General features: G+C 39.3%; 1 protein-coding gene across 1 annotated transcript in view; it reads left to right on the forward strand.

Moving 5' to 3' along the window:
• LOC117930239 (nuclear pore complex protein GP210) overlaps positions 1 to 18033 on the forward strand; it is a 55903-nt gene that overhangs the window by 25155 nt on the left and 12715 nt on the right. Inside the window, exons 15-24 of the mRNA XM_034850791.1 lie at positions 111 to 302; positions 10504 to 10563; positions 10634 to 10702; positions 10975 to 11124; positions 11237 to 11356; positions 11627 to 11746; positions 12963 to 13118; positions 13199 to 13261; positions 13380 to 13513; positions 15363 to 15771. Coding sequence (XP_034706682.1) covers positions 111 to 302; positions 10504 to 10563; positions 10634 to 10702; positions 10975 to 11124; positions 11237 to 11356; positions 11627 to 11746; positions 12963 to 13118; positions 13199 to 13261; positions 13380 to 13513; positions 15363 to 15771 — 1473 coding nt within the window. The remainder of the gene's footprint in view (positions 1 to 110; positions 303 to 10503; positions 10564 to 10633; positions 10703 to 10974; positions 11125 to 11236; positions 11357 to 11626; positions 11747 to 12962; positions 13119 to 13198; positions 13262 to 13379; positions 13514 to 15362; positions 15772 to 18033) is intronic.

Here is an 18033-nt window from a genome sequence, read left to right on the forward strand (position 1 = left end):
CACACTTTTAGTGGATTTGGTACTGAAAAAAGAAAAAAAAAAAAAAAAACTTTAGACAGTAAATTTTAAGCATTAATATTGTTACACAATTCACTTTCTATCTTATTCAGGCAAATCTCTCAATTACTGGAGGAAGCTGTTTTCTGGATGCTGTTGTGAATGATTCTCGAGTAGTAGATGTGATTCAGCCCCCTCCAGGTTTACAATGCTTACAGTTGATTGTTGCTCCTAAAGGGTTGGGTACTGCACTCGTGACAGTTTATGATATTGGTCTTGCTCCTCACCTTTCAGCTTCTTCTGTGGTAATTCTTCTTCTTTTTACTTTTGTTCCCTCTGTATAATTTGTTTGTGGATGAGAAGGTGCTAATGTTTTCAAGAGAAAAATAAAAGTTGGTTTTGACATTATAGGAATGATTTATTCCCATGGGTTAATACTTGGAGATTCTAATTTTCCAACATAAAAAAATTTGCCAAATTTTAGCAAAACAGAAGCTAATGAATATTTAGTTAATTTCACCCCTATTCTGGATCTTACCAATTTTTTCATTTGAATGAATCACAGTTTCCTAAAATTAAACAGCTGAATACTGAAATTATTTAAAGAAGTTATGCAATTTTCAAATTTTGAAACTTCCCTTTCCGAATAGTTACGCAATAAGATCCTGTTGCTCAATCCCAATTCAAAATTTTCAAAATTATTTTCAGATATTACTTCCTAAAGCATTAGTTTGATCAGGTTTTCCAAAGCTTCTTTGTTGCTTAATGGTGTTGGTTGTGTCCTTATTCTATTGTCCATGTTTGACATGCAAGCCTTTTTTGAAATCAATACTCTTGGCTGTGCTAGGAAGTAATTGGTATATCAGACACTTGATTGTGAATTTTCAAAAATTGATGTAAAATCCTCTTTTTGTTGTTGTTTTTGTTCATTTCTATTTTTATTTATTTATTTATTGGATAAGAAACAAGAATATTATTTATTTATTGAAAGAAAGGGGTTTTACAAAGAAGATGAGAGACCCTTCCATAAGATTCAATAACATAAAGGAGTAAAAGGAAGACATCAAAGAAGAAAAGAAACAAACAGAGAGTAAAGACATAAGGAAGTTGATGGTCCTTGAGAAAGCCAATGATGTGGTGCCTCTCTTGGCTAGCTTATCCTCTTGATTGGCTGATCTAGGCTTCTAGAGGAAGAACGATCCACTTCTTTAGAGATCTCTATTGTCCTACACAACCAATGGTCGTATCTTGATAACCCTCACTTATTTTTGGCCATCCATGAAACTTGGGGGATAATAATAGCCCACCCATTGATAGTAGAAATAGAAAATATTGTAGATATTATTGAATATGTTGCAAACCTAGGATATATGGGAATAAAGTTTGAATATGTTAATTAAAATATTGCAGTTTCAAAAAGTTCTCAATTTTAGCTTGTGATTGTTTTGACAAAAAAACATGTTAGGGAAAGTTTGTTCTAAGAAAAGTTAAATCTCAAAGATGATAAAAAAATGTTAAATCTTATATGTAAAAGAAGATTTTCCTCAAGATGATTGAAAGGCCAAAAATTCATTGGCACATTATTCCAAAAACTATTGTCTTTCAAAATAGATGGGAGTTGTTTTTGCTTTTTGCTCTTTTTGGGCTGTCTTGGGTGCTCGCCTCGTCAATTAAAGAGACCTTTCTAGGTTGGCATGGTTCTTTTGTGAGCAAAAAGTGTAAGAAGGCTTGGAGGGCAGCTCCCTTATATATCTTTTGGACGGTTTGAAAGGAAAGAAACAAAATTGCTTTTAAAGACGACGAACTTTCGTTCCAAAGGCTAAAAAACTCTTTTGTTTGTATTTTGTGGTCATGGACTAAGATGTTTGTAGAAGATGGTCCTTTGACTCTAGTTAGTTTCTTTGATGGATTGGCCACGTGTTGATGGTGGATCCTATATACTTTGTCAAGATTCATTGAGAAGAAATCTTCTTTATTTTTATTTTATTTTTTCATTTTATTTTGAAATCCTATAGGATTTTTATTCTGAAATCCTACACTCTCCCTTAAGTTGGGGAATAGATGTCAATCATTCTCAGTTTGGATATCAAGTCATCAAATTTGACACGTGGAAGAACCTTTGTGAAGATATTGACAACTTGGAGGCTTGTTGAGGTGTGAGTCAACTCAAGTATCCTTTCTTCGACCTTTTCCTTGATGAGGTGACGATCAAGTTCCACGTGTTTGGTTCTATTATGATGAATCAGATTCTTTGCAATACTGATTGCTACTTGATTATCATAGAAAATACGCATTAACCCTTCTGTTTCAATTTTTAATTCTCCAAGCAACTTTTTTTACCACATTCCTTCCCAATGCCTTGAGCTAGGGCTCTGAACTCTGCCCCAGTACTGCTTCTACTATTGATTGTCTTTTACTTCTCCAAGTTACTAAATCTCCCTGAACGTATGTACAATAGCTAATTGTAGATCTTCGATCGTTCACAGATCCTACCTAGTCTTCATTGGAATAAACTGCAATCCCCCTATTGGATCCTTTTTGGAAAAATAAACCTTTTCCTAGTGTCATCTTTAAATATTGAAGAATTTTGTATTTTGCTTCAAAATCTTCATTTAGATTATTCATGTATTGACTTACAAAACTCATCGAAAGACTTATGTCAAGTCGTGTATGTGATAAGTAAATAAGTTTACCCACAAGACATTGATATCTCCCTTTGTCAATAAGGGGACTATTTGTCATTAGTCCAACTTTATAGGTTGATTCCATGGGTGTGTTTGAAGGCTTGCACCCTAGCATCCTTGTTTTCTTCAGTAAGTCTAATATGTACTTTTATTGTGAGACAACAATACCCCTTTTTGAGTGAGCTACTTCTATACCTAGGAAATATTTGAGAGTTCCTAGGTTCTTAATTTTTTTTTTTTTTTTGATAAGTAAAGGATATGCATTAAAAAGGCAAAACGCCACAAAGTATACAGGGAGTATACAAGGCAACTAAGGCCTAAAAAAAAAAGACAAAAAGAATCACCTCCCTTTAGGTGGATGCTATCCGCTTACATACAATTTGGCCCAACTCCACAAATTACAGACAAAAAAATTCTTTAACTTCTGAACGTTCAACACCCCCCCCCTAAAAGCTAATCTATTCCTCTCCTTCCACACCGTCCAAAAAATACACAACGGAATGGCGTCCCAGATCTTTTTCCTTTTCTTTCCCACAAACAAGCCCCTCCAGCTAGCTAAAACCTTCTTTATAGTTTCTGGAAAAACCCATTTCACATCAACTAAACCAAAAACAATATCCCATAAAGCTCTAACCACTGTACAATGTATAAGGATATGATTTACACTTTCTTCTTCACATCCACACAAGAAGCAACAAATTGGAAGTTGCAGTCCTCTTCTTTGAAGTCTATCCAAAGTAAGCACTTTCCCCCACGTCGCCTCCCACGCGAAAAATGCAACTTTAGTTGGCACCCTTGCCACCCAAATGCTTCTTGAGGGAAAGCCTGTGTCATCAGACTTCGCCAACAAACTATAAGCTTCCTTGACCCTGAACTGACCACTTCTTCATTTCCTCCATAGGACTGAGTCTTCCTCCAATGAGGGTTTGTGACCCCTCAGTATATGGAGAAAATCCCCCAACCAGATCCAACTCCCAATCATTGAAATCCCTCAAAAAATTTAGGTTCCAATTTCCTTGACCCGAACTTTGATCCCACATTTCCTCAACTTTTGAGTTCCTTTGAACAGCCATACCAAAGAGGTGAGGAAAACAGTGGGACAGCGCTGACTCTGAACACCACACATCTGTCCAAAATCTGATCGTGTTGCCCTTTCCTACTCGGAATATCATGTTGTCCCAACACCACTCTGATTCTTTCCAAATCTCCTTCCAAACCCCTACTCCAACCGCCCCATTAGCCTTCTTTGGCCTCCAACCAAGACCCTCCTGCCCATACTTCACCTTGATCACTTGTTTCCAAAGATTATCTTTGTCACAAGCATACCTCCATATCCACTTGCCAAGTAAAGCTTTGTTCAACATAGCTAGCTTCCTAAGGCCTAGCCCACCTTTATCCTTGTTTGTACATACCACCTCCCATTTAACCAGATGAATTTTCCCCTCCATATTTCCCCCTCCTCACAAAAAGTCCCTTTGCACTTTCTCAAGCCTTCTAGCAACGACCTTGGGCATTCTGAAAATAGACATTTGGTAGATTGGCATGCTAGCCAAAGTACTTTTTCTTAAAATGACTCTTCCCCCTTTAGAAATATATTGCCGTTTCCAAAGAGCTAGTCTCCTCCTAACTCTCTCTTCCACCCCATCCCACGTATATGACGCTCTATTGGGAGCCCCTAAAGGAAGACCCAAGTACTAAGAAGGTAAAGACCCCACCCTGCAGCCTAGCTCAATAGCCAACTCCTCCATCTCCACCACCTCTCCAACTGGAATGATCTCACTCTTGGCTAAATTAATCCTTAGGCCTGAAGCCGCTTCAAACCAGAATAAAATCCAACTTAAGTGAGTTAGATAATCCTTTCTGGCCTCACAAAATATAATTGTGTCGTCAGCAAAAAACAAATGAGAGATGTTCAAAGGGGGTCCACTACCACCCCTTATGTTACACCCTGATAAAAAACCCCTCTCCACAGCTCTCCTAATAAGAACATCTAACACTTCCATTCCCATAACAAAGAGATAAGGAGACAGAGGATCTCCTTGTCTAAGGCCTCTAGTGCTAGGGAAGAAGCCTGCAGGCACTCCATTAACCAATACCGAAAATTTAGCTGAGGATAGGCAGCTCCACATCCACCCCACCCACTTGGACCCAAAACCCATATTTTGCAGCACCTTATGCAAAAACTTCCAATTGATACTGTCATAAGCTTTTTCTATATCCAATTTGCAAATGAGGCCCTTTTCTTTTCGTTTCTGCCACGAGTCTATCACTTCGTTTGCAATTAAGGAAGCGTCAAGAATTTGTCTTCCCCTCACAAAGGCATTCTGAGAAGTAGAGACCACTTTTCCAACTACTTTCTTCAGTCTGTTAGCTAGCACTTTAGCCAATAACTTGTAAAGCCCCCCCAGGAGACTAATAGGTCTAAAGTCTCCAAGGTCCTCAACCCCACTTTTCTTGAGGATCAAAACCAAGAAAGTATTGTTGAGGCTCTTGAGGAAAGAGCTATGTTCATAGAAGTCCTTGAACATTTCTAGAATCTCCTCTTTAATAAACTCCCAACAACTTTGCCAAAATGCCATAGTAAAGCCATCCGGACCAGGGCTTCATCCCTATTCATCTCCATCAAAGCCACATGGATTTCATCCTCTGTAAAGGACCTCTCCAGGCTCTCAGCTTCTTGTTGGCTGATCTGATCAAACTGAAGTCTCCCAATGTCCGCCTTCCACCCCATATCTTCTGAGAGCAAATTATGAAACGCATTAGCAATTCCTTCCCTAATTTCCTGCTCCTCTAGCAGCCATTCCCCATTGATCTTAATTCTCTCCAAAGAGTTATTTCTACGTGAGCGCTTGCCATGCGATGGAAGAAACCCGTATTTCTATCCCCTTCCTTCAACCATATTTCCCTTGAGAGCTGTCTCCAGTGAGTTTTCTCCATAATCACCCATTTTCTGTAATTTTCTTTTGCCTCTTTTTTAAGCTCTGTTTCCTCCACAATCGGAATTCTCTCACTTTCCTTCCTATCCCATAATTCCACCTGCTGCAAGGCTAAGGATTTGTTGCACTCCAGCTTTCCAAAGACTTCTTTATTCCAAACTTTCAACTTCTGTTTGATTTCCTTCATCTTAGTAGCCAATTTGTAACTAGCATTGCCCCTAACATCAATTCCTTGCCACCAGCTATGCACCAAATCTTTGAATCCCTCAACCTTAAGCCACATATTTTCAAATCTGAATGGAGTCGGGCCTCGTGTTATCCCACCCCCACTAACGTGATTGGGAAATGATCGGATACCGGACGGGGCAGCCTACATTGGTTAATCCCACTAAATTGGTCTATCCAGCTAGGGGACACAAGGAACCTGTCCAATCTTGCCCAAGCCTGATTATTATGGCCCCCATTCCAAGTAAATTCTCCCCCCTGAAGGGGAAGATCCACCAGCCCAAGATCATCCACAATCTTAGCAAACTTCCTCATTGCTGAACTAATTCTCCTCTAGCTACTCCTTTCCCTCGGAAACAAAGTGATATTAAAATCCCCCCCTAAGCACCAAGGGTCTTCCCACAGCCCTGTAATCGCCCCAAACTCTTCCCATAATACATCCCTTTCCACTATGAAGAATGGGCCATACACTCCCGTAAAAACCCAGACAACCCCATTTTCTACGTTCCGGAATCTGCAAGATAACGTAAACTGTCCCTCCTCCCAATCTAGAATGTCCAAAGACCTTCTATCCCAGCATATAAGAATTCCTCCCGAAGCCCCCTCCGCATTCACAGCTTTCTAATCTAGGAATCACCCGGAGCCTAAACTTCTCACAATGCTTTCCGACATAGCTTGAATCTTTGTCTCCTGAATACAGATTAAGTCCACCCTCTAGTTCCTTATGAACGTCTTAATAACTTTTCTTTTGGAGCTATCATTTGCTCCCTTCACGTTCCAGCTCAGAATTTTCACCTTCATTGGACAATCACAATTTGGCGCCCTTTGCCCTGTGCCGAGCCTTTCTGTATAATCCCCCCCCCCCCCCTTATAATTTATGGAACATTCCAGTCTTTTTAACTCCCTTTCAAACTTAGACTTTTCCAGTAGCTCTTTGCTATGAATTTTCTCCCGTCTTTTTCTGATTTTGATCAAAAAATTCAATATTTCCTTCTCCAACCCCTCCGTGGGGAAGCCTAGGAATTGGCTGAACTTCACCAAGCTACTCTCTTCCCATTTGTCCTCCAGCTCACTTCTCTCAACTTGAGCATCATATGTGTCACCGACCCCATCCATCCCCCTGGCTTTGTCACTACTACTTTTGATTACTTCCAGTTCCTTACAACCATTAATCCTTTCATTACAAGCCTCATACACTGTTAACCACATTGTCTTATCAATCCGTACTTCCTCGTCCAAGTCCCCAGAACGATCGTAAAACTTCCCCCCCCGGAGTCTGATAAAAAAGAATAGAATTGAGATGAGAAACCCCTAAAGCCCTTTTCCCCCAAGAACAAGAACCCGTTCCATACCTCAATGATTCCTCTTCAAGCGCCCTATCTGTCTCTGACAACCTAACCACACCTTGTAGCTTCCTCATATCCTCAGACTCCCGCGCAACAAAAGGCTCTGACTCAGGAGGATTCCCAGTCAACAGGAAGCCCGTCTCCTGAAGGTTAATTTGGGCTTGGGCTGCTGAGGAGATTGAGCCCTCCCTTAGCTTTCCATCTAGATCGGGCTGTTGGGGGCACCCTTTTGAATAATTTGGGCCTTTGTTTGACGATCGGGCTTTTGGCGAAGCTGGGCCTTTGGCAAAGCAGCCCACATCTTCAGAAGGGCCTGCTTCTAGGCCAATCTCACTTGCAGCCACGCCTTTCATCTTAAGGCCCATGGATCCGCTAGTCAGGCCAGGCCCACCAACCCTCCTTGTCTCCTTTGGGCCAACGATTGGACTTAAGATATGCAGTTTACTAGTTGAGGCTCAAGTCCGGGTTGTCGGGCTTAGATCTGCACTGGCCTCAACCCGACCCGACCCGACCCCATGCTCACCTGTCCCTTGATCTGACGGGTTCAGTGTCTCGAGCCTCACGCTCACCCACTCCTTCGTTACTCGCTGCTCCGCGCGTGAGGCCTCCTTACCCCTAACCTCACTGCTTTGACGACCGGCTTCTTGTCTGCGATTCCTCCTCAACACCGGACGACATTCCCACCATAAGGACACAACGTAAAGCTCCTCCTCCACTTCGAATTCCAAGACGCTCGGTCTAAATTCTCCTCTCGATCTCACCAAGATTCTGGCCCACTGAAGCTCACCCATCATTTTCGTCTTTTCATCGGCTGTAATAAAACCGCCACATTCGTCCCCCACTCTCTTCAATATCTCTGGACTCCATAACGAGATTGGGAGCCCAACTATTCTCACCCAAGCTTCCTTTCTTTCTTCCTCCTCTGCCCAGCATCCACTCCTAGGGCTCCAGTGCTCCAGCCCTACTTGGATTCCTTCCATCGTGCGATTCCCAGAGGAGACAACACGTCTAGCCTCTTCCAAATCTTCAAATTCCAGCAGAGCTCTTTCCTTTTCCAACTTAGCCAACCCTAAACTACCTTTAAGATCCCAAGATTTTGCCCAAAGTTGCCCCAACTTCTCAAGGTCTTCTTCTCCCCCTAAACTATCTTTCCAACTTGCCACAACACGATGTTCCAATTTCTGTAATAATCCTATTGATTCCTCCCTTTTTGCCTTCACTACGATTACATTTGGGTTGCCTGACAGAGGTTGTTTCGCTATTGTTGCATACGATCTTCCCACAACAGCCTTCTCCACAGCCTGTACTTCCTGGTTTTCTGGTTTTCTGTCAAGAAAACCTACCATCTGGTTAAGCTTCTCCGCCATGGTCATCCACCCCTTTTTATCCCTTCTGCCTCTCGGGATGAAAATGCAGAACCTCTTCCTCTCTGGATCGGAGACCCCTAGCCGTATAAACCCCCCCGCTCTGTTTATCCCTCGTGTCATAGAGTACATTCTCCCCTGCTCCTTCCATTCCCTTCCCCATTTTGCTTCTTTCTCATCCTTGATACAGAGATTCAACCCTTTTAAGAAAAACCCTAGGCTGTTTGATCCCAATCGGACCCATGACGAAACCCCTCCCTTTTTCTCCACAATGAAGACTTGGATTTTTCCTTTTCTATCATCCACAACAATCTCGAACGCCTTGGATTCCACTGTGAAACTGCACTCCTTCCTTCTGCTTAGCGGCGCCGAGCTATTCTCCCCCTCTTCACCATCGCACTCGCCGTCGCACTCTCTCTCGCCCTCTCTCGCTTTCTCTCTCTCTGTTTCAAACTCTCTAGCCAATACTTCCTTCAATCTTCTCACTTTATTTATATAATTCCCTGTCACAATAATATCATCAACATAGACAATGAGAATGACTACCTTTCCATCATTTGAATGTTTGATGAACAAGGTATGATCAGACTGTCCTTGTGTGTACCCATGATTCTTCACAACCCTTGTGAACTTGTCAAACCAATGCTCTAAGAGACTGTTTAAGTGCACATAGAGACTTTCGATGCTTGTAGGCTTTTCCAGTATTGACACTATTTTCAAATCCTGGAGGGATTTCCATGTAGACTTCATCTTTTAGGTCTCCATTGAGAAAGACATTTTTGACATCCAATTGCTAAAGAGACCAATCTAGATTGACTGCTAGTGACAACAATACTCTTATGGTATTAAGTTTGGCTACAAGAGCAAACGTCTCTTGATAGTCTATACCATACATTTGAGTAAATCCCTTAGCAACAAGTCTGACTTTATACCGTTCTATGCTTCTATCTGGTTTGTACTTAACAGTGAAAATCCATTTACAAGCAACTGGATGCTTTCCTTTGGGCAAATCTGACAGTTCCCAGGTTCCGTTCTTCTTTGGAGCCTTGATTTTATCACCAACTGCTTATCTCCACTCAGTTTTTTGTAGGGCCTCATGGATACTCTTTGGGATGTCTATATTTGACAGATTAGTAACAAAAGCATAATATTGTGGGGATAATCTGTCATAAGAAATGAAGTTAGATATTGGGTGCTGAGAAAAAAACTCACACCTTTCTTAAGAGCAATGAGTATATCAGGATCATCAGGAGCATCACTAACTTGAGGGTCATGAATTTTGTAGCGTGGATGTCTGACAAATTTAGATGTTATATTAACATTAGTGTGACACAAATGTCTGAGTGAATGACTGCCACGTAAGCTATGTATTTTCTTGGACATATATGAAATGATAGTAATAATTTTGTTTAAAGTAAATTCAGACTTTATAGTTAGTTCAAATGAATCATTTTTGTTTGCAGAATAGGGGTGTTTAATAAACACCCATTAAAAAAATGCTCTGAAATCCCAAAACTTGTTCTTGCTGTGAATCTGACCTAAGGTTTTAGGTTTACATAGTTTTTCAAGGCCTATGGATCTTGTATGGAAGTTCAGTTTCCACCTCAGAAAGCAGAGGAAACAAACCAACTTCAACCTGGTTTGATATATTTAAGAAACCCACACTTAGTTTCAAATAAAGTAGCCCTCTTTAACCTTTTAAGGTCTGTACATACGAAACAACTGGTATTGATCTAATGCATAATCGTTCATAAGACATCCATCAGCTTCCGGTGGGAAATAGGATGTGTGGTGACTCAGAGTGTCATGTGCTATGAGAATCTTAATCTTTCTAGCATGTAACAAATCCCTTGTTCAAAACTTCACATCTTCTTGTCTGATTCTTAAAGTTATGGGGCGCTTTCTTTTTTGCTGCTATACACTAGACTTTCTGCCTTTTTTCTTTCTACAGGTTCAAGTTGCAGATGTTGATTGGATAAGGATTACCTCGGGAGAAGAGATAAGCCTCATGGTGTGTTTACCTAGGTGATTTATTTTTGTTGTGAACTGGCATTTATTATGTGCTACTTTGATATTTTCAGGAAGGAAGTGTGCAATCTATTATTGTGATGGCTGGAGTTGATGATGGAAGCACTTTTGATGCTTCTCAGGTTTGAATTTCTTTCATATCCATCTTTGGGGAGCCATATTTTCAGCTTATCCTGTGTTCAACTGTATCTAGTAGGACACATTTAGTTATTTACTTGGTTTTCTACCTATTTGATGTGTATGAGTCTCCAACATATGTATGGAAATGTAGTGTGTTGTTGTTGATATGTTTTCCATTCACTTCCATCTGGACACAAACACTTGCTTACCTATATTTCATTTAAAGCTCTAAGTAGTTCATTTTTTTTTTTTTGCTTTTTTCTTTTTTTTGCAGTATGTTTACATGAATATTCAGGTTCATATTGAGGACCATATAGTTGATCTCGTGGATGATGATAATGATATCTCAAGTATTGGTGGTGGATATGTTAATTCCCCAAAGTTTATGATTTTGGCTAAACATCTTGGTGTTACAATTCTCTATGTAAGTCCATCGATTGATGTTGTGCCCAGATGCCAATATTTTTAAATGGGTCTTGTTTTCAGTTTTTTGGTTGAAATTTGGGCCTAAGTTAACATGTAGAACTTGAAAACAGGTCAGTGCTAGACAGGCATCTGGATATGAAATAGTGAGTAATCAAATTAAGGTGGAAGTCTATGCACCACCAAGAATACATCCTCCTGATATTTTCCTGGTTCCAGGTGCAGCTTATGTGGTATATTCCATTATATTTCGTTAGTGCATTGCTGTCTCTCTCTCTCTCTCTCTCTCTCTCTCTCTCTCTCTAATTTGGATAGTAGGACCTGAATGTGAAGAGGGTATAAAAAGAAACTCTTATGATTTCTCCAGAGTATAGGTTCAGTGTCATTTTGGCTTTTCTAGCAAGCCCAAACATTCTCTGCAGTATAGCTCTGCATTTCTTCCTAATACTTTTTCTTTCTTTTGTCATATTAATTTAATAATGTTCTGCCTTTCATTTGTTTAGCTTAATGTGAAAGGAGGGCCACAAATTGGTGTAGTTATAGAGTATGCTAGTTTGGATGATCGGATTGCAACTGTCAACAAATCTTCTGGACGGCTGTCTGCAATTTCACCTGGGAATTCTGTAAGATATGATGCTCTACCTGACAATTCACCAAATATTTTGTTTAGCTATTTTTATATGTTTTTTTGAGGTTAGAGTCCATTTATATGTGATGTTGAAGATTTGTCCCCACATGACTAAATATTTCTATACAAATTTAAAATATAATTTGGGACTCAACCGCATGTGATGTTGGTTGAGTTTCACGAGAGCCCTCCTTTGGATTGCTTTAAGCCTTTGATGGATGCACTTTCCAACTTCCACATTGAGAGCTGCATGAGTATTATTTTGTGATTTAATTCTGATGCAGAAAACAGAGCAAATGTACTAAGGATGTAAAGAAGGATCAGAGAACTTTAAAAAAATATGAAGTCTAAACTATGAGTACAAAAACAAAGCAACTTGATGGTTAAAAGTATCAGTCTTAACAGGAGAGAAGGCTCTAGCTCTGCCTTTTGCCAACATATCCATGTTTTTATTTGTTGTCCATTGAGAAGGAGACTTCCACATCTCTTCAGTAACCCATGGGATTACCATTGCCGAATTTGCTTCCATGATCAAGCTCTGGACCCCTATTCAAAAGCTTCTTTCAAGGCCTTCAGGTGAGGCTGGGATGTCAGCTTCAACAGTCATCCTTATCACACCATTCTAGATACAGCTCGAGTAACATTCACTTTTGATCTCAGACAATCCTTTCAAAACCCCAGACCACTCCAACCTTAAAAAGGGCAATATTTATTGCTTCAATTAGTGGTGACAAAATCTGACCAACCTGCCTGAAACATAATGAGAAGTGCAATTCTATGAAGTGCCAATTAACAAACTTAAAATTTTCCTATAAAAAAGGCAAAGGGAAAAAAAAAAAAAAAAAGCTGTGCTCCCAATTATGAACTGGTTGATATTTTTAGGTTTCTGAATGCAGCAATCCAAAGCAAACATGGTTAAAATGTTCTATTTTTTAGTTATTTTATAGTCGGTTCTCTCTTTATAATTGAGTTGATTTTTTTTAAGGCATAAATAAGTTGTGTTTTGGTTGGACCACTTTGGACCTGCACAACCCAATTCAGCCCTGACGTATTGGTATTGCTGACTCTCGGTGAAACAGGAAGATGTCAGCTCATCAAATTGGCAGCTTATTAACTTTGTCTTTTGATAAACTAAGGCTATATTGATAGTGGCCATTGACTTCCCTCTTTCAACATATTTGCTAATCGAATATATTTGTTTTTATGGTCAGACCTTAGTTGCCACAGTTTATGGTAAGGGAGATACTGTTATTTGCCAAGCATATGGCAGAATTAAAGTAGGAGTCCCTTCTTTGGTGACATTGAATGTACAGAGCGAGCAACTTGATGTTGGCCGTGAGATGCCAATCTTTCCATCATTGCCCCAGGCAAGAATTAAGAATTTAAAATTTCCTTTTATTCTATGTAGCTTTTATCAGATAATTGACTAATTCATGGGTGCCTTTAGGGTGATTTGTTTTCCTTTTATGAGCTCTGCAAGAATTACAAGTGGACTGTAGAAGATGAAAAGGTGGATTTAGTTACTGTCCTAGTGCTACAGCTTGTAACTTCTGATTTGTGCATATTCTTGGCGATAAATTCTTGTCTGCTCATTAAATAACAAGAGTGTTTTGTCTCTCTTTGTTTAGGTTTTGAGTTTCCATATGGCAGAGCACATTCGTAGTGACAGATATGGGCTTCCTTCTTCTGGTTCAAAGGAAATTAAACTCCCTGGGCATTTGGATGAGAAGGACCTTGGATTTATCAATATGTTGCATGGAAGGTACAGTTAATCTATTTTGATGTTTAGTTATTTATTCTACCATTTTTTATGTCAATTGTGAAAAGAGAGAAAATAGAGAATCCCTGATTATTGTTATTGAAAAAAAACTGTAAATAATACACATTGGAATTGGGTATATATATACATGTTAATGGGACCCACAATACAATAAGGAAAGAAAAGGAAAAGGAAAAGTAAATAACCTAAATAACTGTACACTATCTAACACTCCCCCTCAAGCTGGAGCATATATATTATATGCACCAAGCTTGTTACAAATGTATTTAATTCTAGGACTTTTGAGAGATTTAGTAAAAATATCTGTTAGTTGATCATTTGAATTGACAAAACTAGTCGCCACACATCCTGATGCGATCTTCTCTCTAATGAAGTGACAGTCAACTTCAACGTGTTTGGTCCTTTCATGGAAGACTGGATTGGATGTAATATGCAAAGCGGCTTGGTTGTCACAGATGAGCTTCATCTGTTCATCCTTTCCAAATCTCAACTCCCGAAAAAGATGTTTCAGCCATATGAGTTCACATGTTGCCAAAGCCATAGCTCGATACTCGGCTTCAACACTAAATTTGGCCACTACATCTTGTTTCTTACTCTTCCAGGATATTAGGTTACCTCCAATAAAAACACAATACCCGAAAGTGGAACTTCTATCTGTGGGTAAGCCAGCCCAATCTGCATCTGTGTAACCAACAACCTGGGTATGATCTCTGTTCTCGTACAACATACCTTGGCCTGGTATGCTTTTGATATATTGAAGAATGCGGATTACAACATCCCAATGGCTATCACATGGTGACTGTAGGAATTGACTAACAACACTTACAGGAAAAGAAATGTCTGGACGAGTAATGGTGAGGTAGTTCAGTTTACCTACAAGTCGCCGATATCTCCCAGGATCTCCTAAAGGCTCCCCCTGTCTTGATATAAGTTTGACATTTGGATCTATAGGAGTGTCTACCGGTTTACAGTCTAATATACCGGTTTCTTCCAAGATGCCTAAAGCATACTTCCGTTGGGAAAGAACCACACCGGAATTAGATTGAGCTATCTCAATCCCTAAGAAATACTTGAGTTTCCCCAAGTCTTTAGTCTGAAAGTGGGTGAAAAGGTGTTGCTTTAGTTTTTGAATACCATTCTGATCATTGCCTGTAATGACGATGTCGTCCACATAAACTACCAGATAAATACACTGCCTCGAAGAGTTATAATGATAGAAAACGGAATGGTCTGCTGTACTGCGGAACATGCCAAACTCCTGAACAACAGAACTAAAACGGCTAAACCATGCTCGAGGAGATTGTTTCAAGCCATATAGAGAATGGCGTAACCTGCCTTTAGGAGATGGGAAAGGTGACTGAAATGAAACACGGTCACTGAAAGATTTCCCAGAATGGATTCACGGATAAACCGGAAATAATTAGGGTTTTTTTTCTCCCCTGGCTTTGATACCATGTGAAAAAAGAGAAAAGGGAGAATCCCTAATTATTGTTATTGAAAAAAAACTGTAAATAATACACATTGGACTTGGGTATTTATATACATGTTAGTGGGACCCACAATACAATAAGGAAAGAAAAGGAAAAGGAAAAGTAAATAACCTAAATAACTGTACACTATCTAACATCAATATTTTAGAGGATTTTGATAAATCATTCTTCTAATTGATTTTGATGATTTCTATCCCTTTGTTTCCTCATTCTTCTAATCTTTGATATCTCTATTTAGTTGTGGTGCAACAGGATCTGTCTTGTCTTCTAATTTATCCTTCTAATTTTTCATGATCATGTTGGTTTGTCACATCACTTGAATAATAATCATGCCATTCCAGATCGGCAGGCAGGACAACTGTTGCAGTTTCATTCAATTGTGATTTTATTTCTTCTGGCCATTCACAGTCAAGATCTTACAGTGCGTCTATGTCGATATCAGTGGTCTCTGAGCTTCCTCTTGCTCTTGGGGTTCCCATTACCTGGGTTCTTCCTCCCTATTATACTACATCAAGTCTTTTGCCTTCCTCATCGGAATCATATGGCCAATGGGATTTGAGTCGCAAAGGAACTATTACTTATTCTTTATTGAGAAGTTGTGGTGGTAAGAATGAAGAGGTGCAGAAGGATGCTATTTCAATTGACAGGGATAGAATTAAAACAACAGAGAGCAATAATCTTGCATGCATTCAGGCAAAAGATCGCACTACTGGAAAAACAGGGATTGCTTCTTGTGTTAGGGTTGCTGAGGTACGGATATCTAATCTTTAGTGCCTTGTAACTTATCACTTTTTTAGTGTATCTAATATATAGTTGTGAATAATAATGTGATCAATTTTTCAATGAGGATTTGAATAGTTACAAGTAAACAATTTGCATGGGATAAGGTAATCATGAAACCTTGACCAATGTAACTTGCAGCTTGTTCTGTTTGTTGACCCAAATTTATGAACCCAGCTACCATAAGGAACATATTGTGAATATCTATGAATAATTTTATGTTTGTATGTTCTCTTGTTGGAGGCAAGTCGAGCATTCTGCATTCCTTTGCAGTGAAAGGAGTTTGGGAGAAGTTGTTAATAACAAATTACTTAGAGAATTAGATAAAAGAAATTTCCACCCAAGATTTAGTAGTTGGTTTTCTGATTGGCTTTTTCAAACCATTGACAGGTTAGTTAAGCTCACCTTCTTGTTTGCACCTCCAAGTAACCCTGCTGATTATGTAACCAACGGGGTTCCTTTTCTTTTACTTCTTTTGTGGGGGTTGGTTTTCATTCTTTTGAATGGATAAGAACTGGACTGTTGATTATGGTTCTTGGGGGAGTGGCTTCCTCCAATAAGGAAGAAAATGAGCAGTGCCTAGAGAAAGAAACAAAATTACTTTTCATTGACCTTCTCCAAAAAGGGTGTTGTTCAGAGCATATGGCTTTAAGGAGAGACAAGTCCCTCCTTTTAATTTTTTTTCACATGGGAAGAAATAAAGACAAGGGCATGAGAAAAATGAATTAGAAGGGTATCTATTTCCTATTCATGCTATGCGTTTCCATTAGTTAGACTCATTTGGACTTTTTCAGGTTCTGGGTCCTGTCTAGGGGTTGCCTGTGCCTAGCTGTTTGTCACATGGGAGGGCTTATGGGTTCTGTTTGAGGTCTGGGCTTCCCTTATGGGGCCTCTACCTGGTCATTTAGTTGTACTGCAAGGGTAGTGGGTCACCCTAGTGCTGATACCCCCATCAGGTCTCTTCCAAGCCGTCTGGATTCATGGCCAAAGATTTGGTGGTCATATTGCTCCTTATTAGGCATAGTTGTCCAATTGTCTAGTTTATTGGGGTAGATTTTTCTATTTACCCTGTCATGTATCATGAGATGCACTCATATGTTAAATATAAACTAAAAAAAAATGATATAATATTTAAAAGAAACAGGGAAAATTCTTAGAAAGTGAATTACCCAATTAAAGTAATGCATGCTTTGTGCTTCATAACCGTCTTCTTGAGACTTGAGAAATTGCTTATGAGCTGCAAAGTGGATGAATGACCTTTTCTCTCTCCACACGCCAATCTAGGATCTTATTTCAATCTGACTTATGCTTGTGGCTGAGAAATTTAAGGTAGGGGAAGAACTGCATAAAATTCCTGAGACTCCCATGTTAACTGTTGGAAGAGAAACAAGGGGCTGTAGTATATACAGTAGTGGTTGCCAGACATAAGCATGAACTTGATTTGAGTTAGGAGAAGCTAGTTGGTTACTTATTAGAGCCAACATGTTGTTCAATTGTTATACTTTATTTATTGGATGTAGCTTTCACCATGTCCATTATTGCATTAACTGTGATAGTTTTTCTATAGCGATGTATAGACTGTTAAGGCTATTCGTGTTAGTGTTAGACATAATGATATACATGGTTGGTGCATCACCTAATAGCTTAAGCTTTTGAGGTCAATTAGTAGTTTAACATGCATATTTCAGACCCTTCTACTACTTAATTCTTCATTATTGTGTTGTATTTTTTTTATAGGTAATAAAAGGGGCTTGCATTTGCATTATTGTGTTGCATTTGGAAATCCTGCATCAGTCAGAGACTCAGATGGAATTACCAGGCCTGAGGGTTTTGCAATGTCACAGCTGGCATGTGCTTGTATCTTAATTGGGTCAATTGAGCTTTGAGGTCTGATCACCTCTATGCTCTTGAGGGATTTGGAGTTTCTCCAATGAATTAGGATGTTATTACTTTGTATTATGGGCAATAGATCAGATGGAATCTGATTGATGATATGGCTTGGTTAATTTCAATGCATTTAAAGAGGTTTTAGATTTGAGTTTTCAAGTTTTATGGAGGTATTACTAATCTTTCCTAGTTGGGATGATTTAAAGGAAAAGTTTTATGCATGGAAATAAAATGATATTATTAGGCATGGTCCTTTGAATTGTAACATTTTGCCCATACTGAGAAGGGAACATTTGTAAAAGTTGTAAAACCAAAATTGTTAATAGAAAAAGCTGATTAACATTC

This window comes from Vitis riparia, chromosome 14 (assembly GCF_004353265.1).
Source record: "Vitis riparia cultivar Riparia Gloire de Montpellier isolate 1030 chromosome 14, EGFV_Vit.rip_1.0, whole genome shotgun sequence".
In the NCBI taxonomy this organism is placed as follows: Eukaryota; Viridiplantae; Streptophyta; class Magnoliopsida; order Vitales; family Vitaceae; genus Vitis; species Vitis riparia.